General features: G+C 35.5%; 1 protein-coding gene and 2 pseudogenes across 1 annotated transcript; 2 read left to right on the top strand and 1 right to left on the bottom strand.

Moving 5' to 3' along the window:
• Positions 1 to 1,317: 1,317 nt before the first annotated feature.
• On the top strand, positions 1,318 to 1,436 carry LOC118610967 (annotated as a pseudogene).
• Positions 1,437 to 10,419: 8,983 nt separating this feature from the next.
• ANKRD7 (ankyrin repeat domain 7) lies at positions 10,420 to 20,301 on the top strand. Its single transcript, XM_016163265.2, has 7 exons — positions 10,420 to 10,649; positions 16,073 to 16,187; positions 16,348 to 16,521; positions 17,171 to 17,277; positions 17,862 to 17,999; positions 19,567 to 19,673; positions 20,278 to 20,301. Exons 1-6 carry the CDS (start codon positions 10,420 to 10,422, stop codon positions 19,637 to 19,639), a joined length of 837 nt encoding a protein of 278 aa, XP_016018751.1. The 3' UTR covers positions 19,640 to 19,673; positions 20,278 to 20,301.
• LOC118611046 lies at positions 12,374 to 12,492 on the bottom strand (annotated as a pseudogene).
• Positions 20,302 to 20,553: the final 252 nt, after the last annotated feature.

The following is a 20,553-nucleotide window of genomic DNA, read 5'->3' as shown; positions in this document are numbered from 1 at the left end:
TATATTGCCTTACATGCTGACAATTTAGGCTTAAATATTACAAATCTTGATGCCAGAAGAATGATGATAAATATTAATATTTACTTAAATATCCTGTATTAACTCTTATAAAATTTGAAATTTTAACCTCACGTGAGATACAAGTATGATTAAAACTTTTCAGTAGTAGTTAATGCTACTGAAAATATGGCTTGTGTCAACGTTTTTCTCAGACATGGAACACAACGCGTTCCCCATGTGGACAAGAACGTGTATAGTCCTTTCATAATGGCATGGGAAACTACTTGTGTAGTAGCCAGAGTTATAAGCGGTCCTTAACTGGCAGTAGAGTATATTCTGGATTTCACCTTCAAAATTAGCAGGTCATATTTACTGAGTGCATATCAGGTGCCAGACATGAAGCAAAGTGCTTTTAAGTTACCATTTTATGTATGTGAAAATTGAGGCTCAACAGATTACTGTGCCTTAAAAGAGATAACACTTGTGAGTAACAGGGCTCCAATTCGACTAGGGCTTTGTACTCCTTGCATAATACTGCCAATCACCAGAAATCTCAACATCTCTGCTCTCCAGTATGTCAGAAGCCTGATGGAAAGAAATACTTAGATGAGCTGAGGCAGTTCCCAAAGCTCCACTGTGGGCCAATTTTAGTATAATTACCTGCAATATTTTAAATACTTTTGGTCCCTACTCTCACTATTATATTTCAGTAGATCTGGAATGGGGCAAAAAGGAATACTTGCTAAACAGCTAAGTAAAGAAATTGTGAACTTATTAAGAGAGCTGGTGTTTGTTATATGCCTGGATAAATCCCTAATTATGCCTCAGAATCCTTACCGTTAAGATAGCAATAATAATACCTGTCTTACCAAGGTTGTTACAAATGAAATTTGACTGCATTTAAAACTTGGTATGATTTGATTTGGGGGATATAATAGTAAACAGCTATTACTCTAGGTGTTCAAAGGTCAATGTGAAAAAATTATAAAAGTGGGTATCGTTACCTTAGTTTTTCAGAGTCTCACTTGGCTGTCATCTCTATAAGAGACTGGAGTATATAATTATGAGGATTTCAGGTTAAGTGGAAGGTATGTATAATAAAGTGAAAATTTTAACAAATGTATAGTAAGAGATTAAATTTGTCTATGGCAATCATATACTCTTGACTCGAGTTATAAAATGAAAACTCAAAAAGTCTTTTATGTTAAAAACGGGACCTTATTCTGAATTTGCGTAGTTATATACCTCATTTTATAAATTTACTTTTACTAATTTTATATTTTATTTTACTAATTTGGGGCGCTTTAAAAAATTTGGGTCTATGGCCATGCCACCTTGAATGAGCCCGATCCTGTCTGATCTCGAAAGCTAAGCAGAGTCGGGCCTGGTTAGTAGTTAGATGGGAGACCACCTAGAAAGACCAGGTGCTGTAGGTATAAAAAATAAAAAACAAGGGATTATAAAATGGCAGGTCCTTGCAATCTGTGGGATCAACCAAGGGTTGCTTCCCCTAAAAATAAAATAAAATAAATAAACAAAATTTAAAAATTTGGTTTGTTTGCAGTTTTTAAGTCGAGCAAATTTGATAAAAATTACTGTTTGCATGTAAGACTGAAAAAATGTTACAAGGCAGAGTTCTCTCCTTCCAGATTGACACTGGTTCATTAAATAGCATAGTGTTTTCATTCAACCAGCTACAAATTCATTTAATTGCAAGATATTTAGTTCATATTCTCATCTTGTTTACAAGGATTATTCATGTGAAATTTAGTCAAACGCGTTGATGTGATCTTCCTCCTCTATAGAGGGGAAATCAGGTGACATGGGCATAGTTGGGATGGTCTTCATGAGCTGATGCTGTCTCCTAGTGATCGTTGCTTCCTTTTTCATCTGTCCACCAACTTAAAAAACGAAACAAAACAGACTTTGGAATTTTATCAGGGGCGTTTGTCAAGCCATTAATATATGTTAGGTACTGTGCTTGAAGCTGGATAAATCAGGGAACAATATTAACAAGTTCTTGTCCTTGAGAGGCTTGTATGTGTCTATAGTACATCAACCAAATCATCTTGATTCAAAAGATTTGCTATCCAAGGTCATGAGTTATTTCACCAAATCCTTTCAGAACTCTACAATATAACTTAATGGAGCTTGGCTTCATACAAAGCAACTAAAAACTGTCTTTTTAGGTAGATATAATTTGCATTGAATTTTCTCAGCCTTTTTTTCTGTTTTAAGATTGCAGAGTCTGTGTAGGTTGCATGACATGAAGGATAAAGGCAAAATAAGATTTCACCAGCAGTTCTCTATCATTAGCTAACATTGTACCATCTGTGCCTCGTGTCATCATTTGGTGAATTGAGGATTTGAGAACTATTCTCCAAGACATCTTTTCTTAGGTTTAGCATTAAAAAATAATAAAACATTTCATTTCTGTATCAATCTTTTTTTGTTATACCCTTTTACATTCATCTTTTTTGTACGTGTTTTTTATTTAAATATATATATTTTTAATTTTATAGATGTATTGACTGCCAGAGTGGCACAGATTAAGTATGCTAAAAAAGAGATCAAAATCCCATCCTATTCTACTCTAGTATTTTTTAAACTATGTGATATGGCTTCTTCTCTCTTCTCATTAGGGTAATTCAGTTATACTGTAAACAAATTTTGAAGTTTTACTTTTCCCACATACTGGCTTTACAAATACCATGTAATGGAAATTGTTATTACGTTTGAAATATATTGAAAGGAAAATAATCCAGGAGTCGGGGTGGGTGGAAGAGATCACTGGGGGAATACAATGCATTATGTCGTGTATAAAAAAACTAGAGTGTGTGTGTGTTGAGGGGAGCGGAGTGCAGGCAGGAACATAAAGTATTCCATTTGATCCCCAAAATGCGCACAAATATCTTACTTTTCATCTAATTTTCCTCATATTAGGAAAATCATAGATTATAATATATCGTTGTACTTTACCAAGAGGAAAACACATACAAGTTGCAGAGTGCTGCTATATGGCTTATGTAACATTTTAAAAAATGATCTGAAAGAGGTCATAATGATAACTAACATTTTTAAAATTAATTTTATTTATCTTTAAAGCTAAATTTTTATTTAAAAATGTCTAGATCTCTCAAGTTGACTTGTTTTTACATAGTTTCTAAGGTTTCAAAGTTCTTCAGTTTTCACAAAATATTTTAAATCCTAATGTCTATTAGGTGGTCTGTGGTTTGTAATTTCATGACTTGCTCAGCTACTACATCATTTGTAACTAAAATTGTATATATATTATAAATCATTAGATAACATTTATGATTACATGTAAAAAATTTAGTGTCTCTATTAGTAATGGCCATTCATACTAATAGGAGAGAGCTATCAGAGGTCAATTCTGATTTGAAAACTATTGCTTCTCTACCTATACACATTCCAAATGATGGTCTTTATGAGAATAATGCTCAGTCTTCATGCCGATACCAAACTGTCTTAGAAAATGGAAGCTAACTTTTATACTTGGATTCTGATACATGGATGGATTTCAATGAACCCTCACTGACAGACTCAGGCCATTTAGATTCAGAGAACCCTGTTGAACCTTGGAAAGCATGACAGCCTTTGCTAAATTTGTGGTGGAAACACAGGTCACATTGGGGATTGTTGTTATTAGGTGCAATTCTTTATTTGAATGGCCAACCTTACTAGTAGAAGCTTAAGGAAAACAGTCCCCTACTGTTCTGGGAAAAGATGACATGGAAATCTTCATAGCCTAATGCAGGTGACTACATGGGACATAGTTGTCGGGAGAGACCATCTGGGAGCAGAGAAAGGAGACCGATGCTTCCTTGCAATACTATTTGAATCTGATGGCTTAAGCTCATTTATATTAGCAATCCTTGATTTGTGTGTTCCACTTGCCTCACCCTAGTCCCAACGGAGCTCTCTAAGGGAATCTAGTATGAATGTCCAGGTTATGGTTTGGGCTCCACACCAAGTTCTGACTGAACTGGGTGAATGCTTTGGAAATAATGGCTGAACACTTCAGTGTAAACTAATGGCGTCCAAGTGTAGTTCACCACTAAAGGTCTGGGCCAGCTCTTATGAACAATTTAGTCTTTCCCTACTAATTCAAATTGTCACAATGATCAAATACTAATCCTCATATATATTTGGGTATGTTTCTAGACCTTTTATTCTATTTTATTCATTTGTCTGTTCTACCAGTAAAACAATAGTGGAAATTAATCTCTACTTTTTTTAAAAAAAACTTTTCTTATTATCATCATAACAGTTTATCAGAATAACCTCACAAATAGTTCTAATTTTTGAAATTGTGATTATTTTGATTTGGTTTACAGGAAATTATTAGAATAACAAGTGGAAAGTTCACATATTTTAAATAAATGCATCTTCTTGTTCAAGAACATGAATCACTCCACTCAAAAAGTTTTTCTAAGATTCCTTAGCAAAGCATCTATCTATCTATCTATCTATCTATCTATCTATCTATCTATCTTTCTACCTACCTACCTACCTACCTATCTATCATCTATCTATCTATCTATCATCTATCATCCATCTAAAAATGTGTTGATTAAAACAACAAGTAGGTTTATATATACCTATTAGATCAGCCACAATCCAGAACACTGACAACACCAAATGTTGGTGAGAATGTGGAGCAACAGGAACTCTCATTCATTGTTGATGGGAATGCAAAATGGTACAGCCAGTCTGAAAGACAGTTTGGAAGCTTCCTATAAAATTAAACATATATTCCTACAATACAATCCAGCAATCACTCTCCTTGGTCTTTACCCGAAGGAGTTGAAAACTTATGTTCACACAAAAACCTGAACATGGACGTTTATAGCAGCTTTATTCATAATTTCCAAAACTCTGATGCAACTAAAATGTCCTTTAGCATGTGAATGGATAAACTGTGGTACATCCAGACAACAGAATATTATTCAGCACTAAAAAGAAATTAGTTATTAAGACATGAAAAGACATGGAGAAACAAGAAAGATAAGTGTGTAAATGGACATGTGAACTATCGTTATAACCAAATATCATTTAAACTCAATAGAGAAAATTTTTCATGAAATATATGTACAACGGGCATTTCCGATGAATAAATTAATATTTAATAATCATTATTATAAATGAAACTTAGAGGGATCATCTAGTACAATTGCCATTATTCAGATGCTTTACTTTAAAGAGAAATAGGAAAGGCTTTAATTGGCATTAAGAACTAACATTTTAATTTTACTTTTCTCAACCTACACAGACCAGAAGTAGCCAGGAATTGCTTATAGCTAGAAAAGTTCTGAGAGATGGGAGTAAATGTCCCAATATAACTTAATTCTTTTGATGGATGAATGAAATAGATAAATAAACTTGGAGCACTCACTATTTTAAAAGGAAATGTAAGGAAAAGTAATAATTTTGATGCCAATAATTTAGAACATATATCATCTTGTAATTTTGCTTTTATTAATTTTCAGTGTTCACAATTAGGATCTAATTCTAGTCTCTGTAAAATTTATAAGACATAGTAAAAATATATTCCTTAATTTTGAAAGAGAATGATCTATTTTCGATTAATTCAAAGAAACTATTCCAACAAGAGAGAGATCATCCTTAGGTTTGTGAGTTTCTATTTCTGTACTTCCCTAGGATAGTTTTCTTATACTAAACTTTTATGAGAATTTTGCAAAAAAAAAAAAAAATTAATGCTAATTGTAGGAATAGAAAACTGATGAGAAAAGAGAAAGGGAAAATTAACCATAAATAAATGTGAAAAATGACCACTCATAAATTTAAACGCATACACTTGCTTATCACATTCATTTAGAGATATTTTTCTCCCCTTCATAAATCTTGCTTGTACTCTCTAAGAGTTGATGTTAATTACTATTCTTTCTAAATTTTTATTGTCTATTTTTTTTTATTTCTCAGAATAAGAATATTAAAGAATATTGAAAACAAGCCTTGATTTGTAGTTCTCGCCAATTTTCATCACGCAAATATTCCTATTTCTGATTTTAAGCCTTTAGTGGTCCCAGAATATTTATTAATGGGTCCTCAGGTATGATATGAATGAATTCCAGTCCACCACTGCATGGATGATGTTTTAAGTGAGGGCACAAAGACTATTTAGAAGACCATAGCTGTAATTTAGGCAAGTGATAAATAGACTGAATTAAGATAGTAGAAAGAAGAGAGACAGGTTCCAAGTAGAATAAGCAGAAGGGAGCTCATGAGGTAATAACCTTTCCACATGTCTTTATAGTCCTCATGTGGAGATTGGGCTCCTGTTCTGGTGGCTTGTTCTGTTGGGTAGAGGGCATACTACCTTAATTAGAGTGGATATTTCCTTTATTGATCCTCCAAATAAAAGATACATCTTGAAATAGGAAGTGAAGGGTTGAGTTGTAGGTCTTTATTAAGAGGTACAGGCAGCTTAGTGTTTGCTTGGGCCTGGTGTCAGGAGCTTGTAGATGTGCACCAGGGCAATATTCTCTAAATTAAGTTGATGGAATTGGCAAAACAAAATCACAAAGCAGAATACTAACCACTATATGATCACGGTGGCAAAACAAAATCAAACAAAATATCTCTGTGTATATTTTATTGATTGACATACTAAATATATGCGTGCATGTGTTAGTATACTAATATGTCATGTGTATTATAGAACATAAAGACATATACAGTCATTTTCACAGGAAGATATAATAATAGGTGCAAAGAGGTTCTGATACTTTCTTTCCTCACCCAGTGAATTGTTTTTTGTATGCCTTGAAGAGTTATGCACTGTTCTTTGGAGATCTCTGCTCTCAGGAGCACTCTGAGGGTAGAATATGGATTGACACTACCACATTGTGGTCCTCTCATGGCCAGAGTGCTGCCTACTGAAGGCTCCAATGGAGATGGGCTGGGGTCTGGGGTTTTGGAAAACAAACACTTCGTGGGCCAGTTTCACATTAAGTTCTGTATTTTCATTCCCATCTGCAACCCCCAAATTTCTCATTAAACATTACAACCCACTTTTCCCCTCTGCTCCATGGCGTTAATAAAAAGTTCTGTGTCCAAAATTGCATTCAAGAATTCAAAAGGTAGATAAAAGCAGAAGTTATTATTCACATATTTATCCATTCATTTGATAAACATTACCGATCACTTAATATACCAAGCCTGTTCTGGGAGTTGCAAATTATCCTGGAACTAAGTAATCAAAAATGCCTGTCTTGTGAGAGTTTACATTATGGTAGCAGAAAGAGAACTCCAGGAAAGGGGAGCAACAAGGCCAGAAGCTCTGAGACAGGAACATGCTAAGTGTGTTGGGTAAACAACAGAGACACCACTGTGACTAGAGCTCTGAGAGGTTAAGTATGCAGACTTGAAGTCAGAGATTAAAGGATGGGGATGCAGAAGAGTGGGGCCACAGATTGTGTAGGGCCATGTGGTTATTATAAAAATTTTAGCTTTTATTGTGAAGGATGTAGGAAATAATTGACAAATTTTTAGCAGAAAAGTGACACCATCTGAAAGCATTTTAACTGGACCATTTAGGCTACTGGGTTTAAAATAGAGTAGGGCAAGGGTGGTATATGAGGGCAAAAACATGAATACCAGTCAAGATTCTTCTATAAAACATTAAATTAAAATAATGCAAATGAAAGAGGTAATATTGGCCTGAGCCACACCGAGAACAGCGATCATATTTTGTGTGTATTTTGGAAACAGTTCACTCAGGTTTTACTGACTAAGTAAATGTGGACTTTGAGAAAGAAGGAAGTCAAGGATGACACAAAGACTTTTGACCTGAGCAACATGAAGAATGGAGTTACCTGTTCTTTAAGTAAGAAAGACAGCAAAGGTAGAATGTCAGGAGATTGGTTTAGACACATTAAGTGTGAGTGTGAGATGCTTATGTAGTCTCTAGGCAACTAGATACATCAGATTGCAACTTCCAATTTTGGAATTGATAGTATATAGATGGCATTTGAAGCCGTAGGACTAAATGAGATCACCCAGAAGGGATTATATAGATAGTGAAAAAAATCAAATGGTTGCTGGATATATTTTGTGGTTAGAGTTGACAGGATTTACTGGCAGTTTAAATGTAAGTGTAAAAGATAAGATTCAAGGATGATGTCAAGAAGTTCTGGGGAAAAAATGAAACTATTGATGGACTGATCCTGGGTCTCTCCACTGTTGGAGATAAAGAGAAATCAGCAAATGAGACTGAGAAGAAATGGTTAGAAAGGATAGAGTCAAGCCAGGGACATATGATGTCGTAGAATCTAAGCGAAGAAAATGTTTCATGGAGCAAGAAATAGTCCTTGAAAGCTACTAGATTAATGTGAAAACTGAGAAGTGACAATTGAATTCCACATGATGGAGACCATGATCAATTGTACTTGAAGCAGTGTTGATTGAGAGAGGTAGTAAGACAAGGGTAATGATGGGAGTTGCTTTAAGTGAGAACAGAGGAAGAAAAATTGTAGAGAGCATTTATAAGATTATGGATAACTACAAGGAGTCTTGCTGTAAAGAAATGAGGTAATGGGTGTAGGGAGGGGCAGTGTGATCGTTTTTTTTGTTTGTTTGTTTTTGGGATGGACAAATGCTAGTGTGGGCACCAGGCCTGGCCGAATCCAAGGACTGGCTGGTCCAAGCTCTGGCTGGTCCAAGGTCTGGCTGTGATTCAGGCCTGCAGCTAGGAATAAGACCCCGGATTTAGAATGTTAGGTAAACATAATTCAGCTTGTTGTACTGCGCATATGTGGCTGAATGCCACTATTGTACTTTGATCTGTGTGGAGCCATGTGGTTCCTTGGAGAGCAGAAGGGGAGCACAAGAAGAGAAGCAGAAGAAGTGTGCGCAATACCACGCCTCCCCCAATAGAATGCACTTCCCCTAATAGAACTGTGCTCCACACAATAAAGTTGGTGCCTGCTGTTTCATTCTCATGTTGGCCTCTTGAGCCTTCTTCTAACTGGACATCTCACCATCAAACCTTCCCTTCTCGATCAGCTCGGCGCTGGCAGCTAGCATGTATTTATGATAATAAGAATTGGTCAACAGAGAGGGAACTTTAAGCACACATAAGGAAGCAGGGAAGAGGGAGTTGCTGAAGCAAGTCCATGGGTAAGCTACAGAGGATGAGTTCTAGTACACAAGAGAAGTTCTGGCCTTTGCTAGAAACATAGACATATCATAAAATGAACAGGGAATATGGTAAAATATTTTTTGGTAAGGTGTAGGTAGGTAGGTTTTGGGATTCTGCAGAATTTCTCTTCGGATTAATTCTCTTTTCTCAATTAATTAGGAAGCTAGGTCATGAGCCAACAATGAGTTTGAAAAGAGAGACATGAAATGGTCAAGAAAAGTGTGAGTGTGAATGAATGAGAAAAATATCAAAGGATTGTTGGAAAGCATACCAATCCACTTCTGGCAAATTTTCATGAAATAAAAGTGAGACAAGACAGTATGCTTTTGTTTTTTTGTATTTTTCTTTAGTCACATTCAGTGGCTCAGGGCAGACGAGTTTAGGTGGAAGTTTTAGATTTAAGTAGAGCTGTAGTTTAAACAGATGAGAAAAGGAATGGGGAAAATGTATTGAAGGTCTATGCATGGGAGTGGTGATAATAACTAGTAGAGGAATTTAATCTAGGTAAGTAGGTTAGTGAGGTTAGAGTCCCACGGCGAAGGTCAGTGAAAGGTGCCAAAATGAATGGACTCTAGGCTCAGTGAACGGGAAGGATTTTTGGAGTTTTATGATGAGTGAAAATGAGCTGGAATATGAGAGGTGGTGTTAAAAAGTATGATTGAAATTGAGATTATGGAGGGATCTCGGTGATTTTTAGAGATGGGCTGTATCATGTGAATAATATTGGCAGAGGCTGAGAGTATGCCAGAGGGCAAGATTACTGGAGGAGATCCATTCACATCACAAGGACGGTAAATCTGTTTGCAAAGTTCAAGCCATTAGGTCTATTCTTGAAGGAGAAGGTGCTATTGGTAAGAAAGCTGTTAGGTTTCTACCCGAAGACTTGCAATCTAACAGGAAGACTGAGTGTGGCAGTCATTTTTAAGATCTTAAGTGAGAATCTGCGTCTGGGTGCCCCTGAGGCTGGGTCACAACCGAAGCGGTTCCAGGACCTGGGCGTTGCCAGGCAACCAAGTCTGGAGAGTTGTTTCAGGCAAGCGGCTCAGCGCATTTCTAGTCATTGGCCCACTTCCTGCCCCTGGCCTAGTTCCGTCTCCCGCTCCTTCATCTCAGAGACCGGGGCGGGAACCTGGCCCGGGTGTTTGTGAGCCTTGGGGCTAGCAGTGGGGGCGTTGGGACGGTTAAGAGTCCCAAGGAAATCCTGGTAGGACTCAGGGGTCGTGTCCTATGTTGCCATGAAGAAGCTTTTCACATTCTGGAAAAGGAAGAAAGAGCCCCACAGCCCCTCCTCACATCTGTCTGTAGGCCGGGCCAGTACTGGTCCGCCCACCCACCTGGGCTACAACCTCCAGGATAAAGATTTAAAGAAACTTCATAAAGCTGCTGCAGTCGGGGACTTGGAGAAGGTGAAGAAGTATCTCCAGCTCAAAAAACATGATGTCAACATTCGGGACAGAGAATACAGGTGACCAGAGTGACGAAGGGCAGCATGAAGGAAAAGCTGGGGCGGCTGGGCCACTGAGTCTTCCAACTAGACACAGGACTTGTCTGGGCTACTGGACTGGTTGTCACTCCAGATTTCCATAGAGGAGAGGTCTGGTGACCTTTGGCAGAGAATCGCACTCCCAGCTTACAGCTTATCTTTAAAATGTTTATCTGGATATTTGAGAGCATTTAAATGTGTTGGCTCTGATTCCCTCCATTCCTCCCGTTGCCTTAATCTCCACTGGGCCCTCCACCCTTTCCCCATCCTGCTATTTTCTTTCCTTCTCTGTAGAGTACATTGTCCCCAGCCACCTAAGATTTACCATGCTACTAATGTACTGATATGAAAAGACTAGAGGCGATATCCCAGAACAGTGGTTATTAAGATTTTGAGACTTTGAAACAGCAAAACAATGAACTTTTTAATGTGAGTCTTCTGAGAATTTTTTATTTCAACTGCAGGGTATTAAAAAAAAACACTACTTACTACAAAAAAAATAATTTTATATATTAAGAAACTAAGAAGTTATGTGTTTAGCATTAATAACAGAAAATATGTACTATCTGTGCCTACCTGAAAATCTTTCGGGGACTTTTTAAGTCATAGGGTATGAAAAGTATCATCTTTCATCACAATTGGGTAACTTAGAATAGGATTTGTGTCAGCTAGCTGATAGTTTCACCTTTTAACAAGAACAGAGTTACCTAATTTATCATTATTCTTACACCACTTCATTGAATTACTTTACAAGGTCATGGATAACCTTAATATGACTTTATACAGTGGTCATTTCTGTCTTACCTGGTTGGCATCTCAGCCAGGTATCTTACTTGCCCTATCAGTAGTATAGTAGTATATGAAATATTGTCTTGTCTTTTAGGACATTTGTTTTACCTGGCAGTTCTGCTTCTATGGATACTTCAGACTCCTTCACTGAGTTCTCCTCATCTTCCTGACTGATAAAAATTTGGGGGCTTGGACCGTGAACTGATATTCATTCTCTCTCCTTTCCTGGTGAAGAGAGATTACCTTTAAATATCTACATTCCAGTCTTTTCACCTTTTATTTCCAGCTATACCTTTTCCCTGAACTCTAGACTCACATACATAAATGCCTACCTTTCCACTAGGATAGCTAACAGGCTAGGGGCATGCGAACAGGCTCATGGAAGGGTAGGAGGGAAAAGGAGGAAAATCCCTGATTTTAAGCTACCAATGTGATGTTAACTGGTTCTAGTATTTCCTGAAAATTTAACAATTGGCTTGTAAAAGCCACTGGCTTCATTGCACCATTGATCAGGTATCTCAAACATCCCTAAACTGCACTCCTGTTATTCTTTCTCAGATTTGCTCTTCTTGTTCTATGAATGCCAAATTCTTTCTTACAGTCGTTTAGGCCAGAAACCCAAGTCATTTTTGACTCCTCTCATTCTTTTACATCCTGATTCAAACACAAATCTTGTTGGCTCTACCTTCAAAATATAACTAAAATCCAACCATTTCTTGCCAGTTTCACAATTATTAGCCTAATCAAAGCCATTGTCATGTCTTAACCAGAATTATAGGCCTTCCAGCTAGTTTTCTTTCTTTCTTTCTTTAAAAAAATTTTAATATTATTTTTTTTTTTAGGTGAGGCAACCCTTGGTTGACCTCACAGATTGCAAGGACCTTGTCAGCTTACAATCCCTTATTTTTTACTTTTTACGCTTACAGCACCTGGTCTTCCTAGGTGGTCTCCCATTCAAGTACTAACCAGGCCCGACCCTGTTTAGCTTCTGAGATCAGACAGGATTGGGCTTGTTCAAGGTGGAATGGCCATAGACTAGTTTTCTATCTTTTAAACTTTTTAGTTCATTCTAGACACAGCCCAAATGACCATGATTATATAAAACATATGTCAAATGATGTCATTTCTTGCCTTAACAACTTTCACTGGCTTTCCGTCTCTTTAGAAGTAAAAGCCCAAATCCCTCCTACTGTAGCCCTGCTCCTTGCTGACGTTTCCTACCCTTCTTCCCTGCCTGACTTTTCTCTTTAGCACTTAATACTGTCTGGTATACTTCATATTTAAATTTGTGTTTACCTCTTCCGTTAGCATGTATGATTCATAAGAGCAGGTGTTTTTTTGTCTGTCTCGTTTGCTGCTGTATCCTCCCTCATCACCTAGAACCCTGCCTAGCCAAAGTATGTGCTTAACATTTTTTGATAAATGAATACATACATCCATACATAGATAAATATAATTTAAATATACTATTCAGCAATAAAAGGATATCTTTTATTAATAAAAAGAAAAGAATGAATAACTGATACATGTAACAAAGTGGAGGAAATTTTAAAGTGTTATTGCTAAGTGAAAGAAGCCAGACACGCAAGATTATATGTTGAATGAATTTATTTATATAAAATTCTAGAAAAGGCAAAAGGATAGCCACAGAAAGCATATTAGTAATTACCTGGGGTTTTAGATGAGGAGGGGGAGAAGGAGATTGATTGTAAATAGCTTGATGAAACTTTCTAGAGTGGTGGAAATGTTTATTATGATTACAGTGATGCTCATATGACTGTATATTGGTCAAAACTCGTAAAACTGTACACTTAAATTTTTGTATATAAATAATACCTCAGTTAAGATGACTAACAAATCTCAAATGTATATTACATTTGAATATTTATATGTGTGTGGAGAAGGATTGAGAATGAGATAACATTTGAAAGGATACATACTAAAATTAAAATTACTTTTTCTGAGGAGATGAGATCTGGGCAGGATGAAGTAGGTGGAGTGAGCATAGTCATTGGAGACTTGTTTTCTGTTGCTTAAATTTTTCAAAAAGTAAATTATAGTGTTTTATAGAATGTTTCATAAACATTTTAGAAGTATCATGTTAAATGTCTTTGGTTACTCATATAAGTATATGTACATGTTAAAAATGGCTTTATGGAGATAGTATTCTAAATATGTTTTCTATTAAAAATAATGATACTAAAAGTGAGTGTCTCTGGTTAGGGGAGGATGGGGGAAACATCATGACAGTTTATGAGCGGGTTGTTCTGGCCTATAGTGGCCCAGTAGGAAGAAAACTATTTTGAGAATAAAGATCTGAATTTGAGGCCTGCTCTGCAGTTGTATAACTTTGACCCTAATTCTCTTCATTTGTAAAATCAGAGTTATTACTTGATTCTTTAAACCAAGCTCTGTTGCAAGCTACTTGTTTTTAAACCAAAGTAACTCTCTGTTAATATATTTTTCTTATTTGGCTTCTATTTATGTTTATATTTCAAGAGTATTGTGCTTAATAAGTTTGAAAATGAACAGGAGATGTTTATTTCTGCCAACTATAAAATGAAATTACCGTTATGGTTTTTAATAAAAAGTTTCTCACATCATATATATCTGGTAGGTGAAGGCTCAGTTTCAAACTAATACTTTTAGTTACACTACTCAGACCTAGATTTAAACTGCCCAGCCTAGTGTTGAAAATAATTTAATGATCTAGTGTGAAGTAGCTTCCTTGGTTCTTCTTCACCTACTGTGGATTCTAAGTTATGAAGAACCCAAGAAAGTCAGTTCATACAAAAGGATATTGTCATGATAAAATCTATTTGAAGATTGCAGCTGTGTTCTGGTCCTGCTCTGTTTAGTGGATAACACGTTTCATATCAGCTTCCATAGTAATAATCCACACTCCACTCGAGTCATGCCTTTGGCTAAAGTTCAGTTAGAGATTTCTAGACTCTGACAATTCTTCACCTGTCCACAATCTATGCTGACAGTTCTTTTACTGGTATTTGAGAGAACGAGAGACTGAGAGAAAACTGAAATTGAATGAAACAAAATGATACCAGCTAGTTTGAATCTCTAGAAATGAACACTAGGCCCCACAGGGATTTAGGTTTCTTGTAAGATAAGTACTATGAGTTAAAAAGCAACAATATAAACTAATTTACATTATAAAAATTAGATTGAAAATATAATACATTATATAATACAAGTTAAGGATTTTTGAGAAATGGAATTTTTTTGGTTTTAAAGTATTCCTCTAAGATATTTGTAAATATACATTTTTGCATTTGACCATTTCAAAAAATAGAATGGTTTTTGTTTTTGACATTAGATGAAAACACATTAATATTGCCTCAAAGCATTTACTTTATTTGTGTAAACATTTTGTAAATGGCCATAACAGAGATATCATTATCCGCATACCCCAATTGTGAGTTCTAGAATTTAAGAATCAGTTAAATCTAAAACTTGAAATGAAATGAAGGCAAATCTTAAATCTGTATGTTCTTAAGGTACTTCATCTTTTTAAACTGGGGTATCTCATTTAATAGGATGCCAAATATTTCAAATAAGGATCTTTATAAGACTGACTTGAAGGTTTGAGTGATATTGTAAGCTTTGTGCTTCAGGCATACTCAAGATAGAGTAGTCTTGTTTTTAGATTTTGTGTAAAAGACCACAGGACTGTATTACCCAATAATTCCTTAGAAAGCTAAACTTTTCATAGCTATTTTATTTTATTGAATTTGTGACTGATTTCCTATATCTCTTGGGGCATACAGATGGACTCAGATTTTTATAAAAGCTTTAATTGTCACAGTGGGGTTTTGACTTTAATTAGAAGAATGAAATTATACAGCAGTTATGTGGCAGCCACTTCGGCAAGACCTACTGAAAATGACCCAAATGCCATTTACTTTCTCTTGGAGCAGGATTTTTTCTTTTCCTTTTTTTTTTTTTTTAAAATGCCAGTTTATTTTTTTTTCATTCTATATATACATAATTTTTAAAAACATTTTATTTTTTATTTTCCCTCCTCCCCCCTCCCCTCTGGTAACTACTAGTCCATTGCCCATGTCCATGAATCTCCGTTTGTTTGTCCTGTTCATTTGTTGCTTTTAAGTTTATATCCCACATATAAGTATATAAGTGATATGATGTGATTTTTAACCATTTCTGTCTGGCTTATTTTGCCTTATTCTTTTTAAATTAATGAAAAAAGAGATCTGCAGTTGGAAGGAGAGGTCGATTTAAAGACCCAGTAAAAGTCACCTAAATTCCTTGGGACTAAATTCTTGAGATATATATAATAGTGGATGAAGAAGATGGATCAAAGTATTTACCAGGATTTGCTAAGCTACTGCAAGGAGTTATTTTAGATGGGCTTAAAGTTGTTTGGCCCTGTGTGTTTGGGTTGAGGGCTGGATAAACTTCCTGTTTTGAAAGTAATAATTTAGGAAAAAGCAATTATAATTAATGTGAATTTCGTTTCAATATAAATAAGTACCAGAAGCAAGTATCTTAATAATATATGATCTGGCACGTTTTTAAATAGAGTAAGTAACTTCTCAAACTAAGACTTACCGCTAAGTTTGTGTTTTGTTATATTGCTATAGAACACCTTTGCACCTGGCCTGTGCTTATGGATATTCGAATATTGTATCTCTCTTACTTGAGAAACAATGCAAAATAAATGTCTGGGATAGTGAAAACAAATCTCCATTGACTAAGGTATGCTAATTTTTCCTTTTCAGTTGGAATGCACTTGAGTTTTTTCCTTAGTTAATTTTCATTGAATTCCATATTTTAAAACATAATATTAAACATTAGTTTAATATAACATATCCTGAGTAGTAAGGTGGTTACTCATCTGTTGTTGTTGCACTGACAGGCAGTCCAGTGTGAAAAGGAGAGCTGTGCTACGCTTCTCCTAGACCAAGGCGCAGACCCGGACCTGGTGGACCTAGATGGCAACACCGCTCTTCACTATGCTGTCTGCGGTCACAGCACCTCCTTAGTCAGAATTCTGCTTCAGCACAAAGCTAATCTTGAAGCTCAAAATAAGGTAGTCTTCTGCTAACGGCAGCACATTATATTTTAGAAGGCAATGGAAGAAGGTATTCATTGCAGATAATTCATATCTGTTAAAACACATGCTATATAAAGTATGAATTTTCCAAAATCAAATTGGGGAGAAGAATGAGATTATCAAATACTGATAGTTTTCCTTTTTTAAAAGTCTTTTTCTGCTCTTACCATACTAAAACTAATCCAACTCTATTGAGACATATGAATAACTGATGAGCATTTTTTTAAGCTTCTTAACACTTTAGTTCATTGATATTTTGTCTATATGACAACCCAAGATTTAAATGAAACTGTATGGAAATTCAATTGTAACAGCATTATGAAATGCGAATGTATGGTTTGCAATACTTACATTAAATGGTGGCCTCTCGTCTCTTAAATAATCCAGTCTGCTTTTGCCCACAATTTGAGTTAAGCCTGAAGTTGAAACTTTAATTTTGTTTTTGACTGGTCCAACTCCAATCATTTTCTTGGTCTTTGTTATGTATCAAAATCTTTTAAAAATTAAAGTTTACATCAGAGGTTTATTATAAGCACACTTATCTTTTAAATTGAACTTAAATCTAAAAGGTATGTTAATAGTTGATACAATATTTTAAATAATCATTTTGAAATAATTTTTTCAGGATGGGTACACTCCACTTTTACTTGCCGTTTCTGAAAATAAAGCAGAAATGGTAGAATTTCTTCTGAAGAAAGGGGCAGATGTGAATGCTTCAGATAAAAATCAAAGGTATAATTAATGCTAAATAAGGGCATATAACTATAGCGACCTAATAGGAAATACATAAAAATATATGTTGCTGCTGTTGTTGCTGGAAAAAGTTCTGGCTATGTGATTTGGGGCAAATTACTTAGAGTCTTGAGATCTGTTTTTCTATAAAATCAAACAGTTGGACCATATTAATAGCTTATTACTATTATTATTTTTTATAACATTAAAATCTTACACAGAAACTCAATCTTTAAGTCCTAGATGCTGTCATTAAGGGGGAGTGGAGGGGACCCAGAGGGCCAGACACACCCCTCCAAAGCATTTTGAGACATCTCCTTGAAGACACCAGGGTCTCAAGGAGTAGGGATAGAATGTTGTTGAGCTAGCTGCTTCCTACGGGCTCTTTATCTTTAGACTCCCTGATGTGTTCTGGGATTGGCACATCTTTTTGGATAGATCTGCCCCACTTTTTACATTCTTTCCCTGACTCTTTTTCTGATAGAGATTATGCATTTGAACAGTAAGTTTCAAAGACTGACTTAAAAAACAAGTATAAGACATGTTTAAAATCCATAAATAAACATTTATATCTCTTGCTCCAGAACAGCCCTTATGATTGCTATAAGTGAGGAACCAACGAGTTTAGTCAGTCTTCTTCTTCAGCAAGAAGTGGACCTATCTTGCCGAGATATTTACGGATTCACAGCTGAGGAATATGCTTCTTTTAATGGTTTTACTATGTAAGTGATACTGCATCTCTTTTAACAAGTATGTGGAATTTGATCTTGAGAAAAGAAATGTGATCTCCAAAATACAAAGCTAGAATAGACACTGCAGTAGGGGTGACCACATTATAAACTCTGGTCCCACGAGCCAGGGATCCTTGCTTTCAGTTTATAGGGTCCAGTCAAGATGAGAACTACAGGTAGATGGAGTCTACAGATTAACTGGTGTTGCAGTTTAAATTATGCCAGAACAAGGATTCCAGCAACTCATGACATAGCCATTAACGAAATGTCTGGGCAGTAGGGTTGGACAAACTATGACTAATCTACACAAATTCCTTTCATTGTGTTTATTTATTAGTAATGTAGTAAGTATATTCTCATTAACCCAAAAGATAAAACTGTTCATGTATGAACATGTATTTTCTATTTTAACAGTCAATGAGAAAATAAGATGCAATGAATAGACAAAAAAAAATTTTCCCTGTTTTTGCTACTCTTTTGTGATGAGAACTAAGCTGCTTGTAATTGTGATTTTCGTTGCTCGAGCAGCCATTACCTCTGCTTCTCAGTGTCATTTGTTAGCTCTCTTCCTTGGTACATAGTTTCCATGCTTATAACAAGTGGAAACAGAAAATGTTTCTCAGATAGTTTTTAAAAAGTAAGTGAAACTGTGTCAAATTAGGACATTATATTTAGATATTTTACATTTAGCTTTAATCCATATATTGCCTCATTTCTTTTACTGACATTCTGAAACTATACCTGTTAATGAGTGACTAGAATGGGCTCTTTTCATGCATGAAGAACAGGTTTATTCTTTACAGGATATGTTTCAGTCTGAATTGTCTTTACTTGTCAATTTACTGTTCAGCCCAACTGTTATGAGCCTAATTGTATATTCCCCCTCCCCCACTCTAGCCTGCCCCTTCTCCACCCCACTGAATTTCATGTGTTCCCTCAGTACCTCAGAATTTGGTTTGGGGAAAGGGCTTTTAAAAGGTCTTAAGTTAAAATGTGCATCAGGGCCCTAATCCTATTTGACTGGCATCTTTATTAGAGGGGGGGATTAGGACATACAAAAGACACTAGAGGTGCTCATGCACAGAGGGACAACTTATGTGAAGAGGCAGCAAGAGGACAGTCATCTACTAGCCAAGGAAAGAAATTGGATCATTTCCTTTTGGCCTTAGAGGAAACCAGCTCTGTTGGCACCTTGACCTTGGACTTCCAGCCTCCAGAATTGTGAGAAAACAAGTTTCTGTAGTTTAAGTTACCCAGTCTGGTGTTTTGTTATGGCAGCCCTAACAAACTAGTACTCTAAAAATATCCCAAAGGCACTTTTTCTACCTTGCTAGTGGCTTATTTGTGATAGGAAGAAGTGCCAGAAAAAGAGAGCACATGACATAAAAATTGTGTCTGTTGATGGAGTTGGCTTGAGAGGAAACTTGAGTTCAGCTGCCAGCATGTGACATACTTGGAAAGGCGTTAACTAATATTTAAGGTTTTGATTTGATAATTAGGTATTGAATTAACTATTTATGAATGCTGTTGTTCATATATATCTATCTTTTATGGGTAGGTATCATCAATTAATTGCTAATTACAGAAAGGAGAAAAAATTGAAAAGCTATCTAACTGAAGATACAGCCTGAGATAGTACATTTGATACAGAAGAACTAAAAGAAGGTAAGAAGATAGAAACTGAACAAGTAGTTTTTCTTGTTGGTTTTTGTTTATCTTTTAGGAAGGAACACAGATTTCTTAAGTAATATTTACATTTGAAATTGAGATTTTCTATTTTGAAATGCTAAATATTTTTAAGAACTGTTTTTAAAAATGTTTGTGATTAAAATATTCTGGCACTGTGTTTACTAAAAATGTAATTAAAGAAAGATATACTGAGTGATTAAGGTAATTTTTATCCTTAGTCTCTTGACTACTTATAAAAAAAAGAAATTTTTTATTAAATAGAGATTTTAATAGATATAAAACTATCAGTAAAATTATCTGAAAACACTTCAGATAAGTGCATTTATTTGATAGATAATATAATAATAAACCTAAGCATTACATAAAACTTAAGTAATAATGTTTATGAAGAATTGAAAATATCATGAATCTATTAAAATAATTTTTGGTGCTTATTTTCAAAAATACATGTAAAATAAGCTTTTTTTGGGTGAATATGTCTTACATTGACTTTTTGTTATTATTGGATGAAGTAATATTTGTACAATTATTTTCTGCATTCACCGGCAACAACACTCCTACCCCTATCCCTCATTCACAGTGTAAAAAAGAAAATAAAGTGGGGGGCGGGGAGGAGAAGCGAAGGAAGCCCGAGAAGGTTGCAGGAGATCCTATAAATGTCGCAGCATTTAAACGTTCTCTATCTCCTCTAGTCTATAGTTATGATAATTAGAACAATGCTTGGCTCTATTGACTTGAGGTGAGTAAATTTAAGAGAGAATTTCCTTGAATTACTCTCTTTTTTTTTTGTACTGTATATGGATATAACACTTTTATTTCTCCTGGGAAAATATCAAGGAGTGGAATTGCTAAATCA

Source organism: Rousettus aegyptiacus, unplaced genomic scaffold (genome assembly GCF_014176215.1).
Source record: "Rousettus aegyptiacus isolate mRouAeg1 unplaced genomic scaffold, mRouAeg1.p scaffold_m13_p_13, whole genome shotgun sequence".
Classification (NCBI taxonomy): domain Eukaryota; kingdom Metazoa; phylum Chordata; class Mammalia; order Chiroptera; family Pteropodidae; genus Rousettus; species Rousettus aegyptiacus.
The sequence above is the reverse complement of the archived record's forward strand: the minus strand, read 5'-3'. Positions and strand labels throughout refer to the sequence as shown.

Bases quoted from the DNA above. Each gene is read 5' to 3' on its own strand.
- ANKRD7 (XM_016163265.2), top strand. From the start codon at position 10,420: ATGAAGAAGCTTTTCACATTCTGGAAAAGGAAGAAAGAGCCCCACAGC. The intron at 16,188-16,347 runs GTATGCTAATTT...TTGCACTGACAG, and splicing joins ACAAATCTCCATTGACTAAG to GCAGTCCAGTGTGAAAAGGA. The intron at 16,522-17,170 runs GTAGTCTTCTGC...TAATTTTTTCAG, and splicing joins ATCTTGAAGCTCAAAATAAG to GATGGGTACACTCCACTTTT.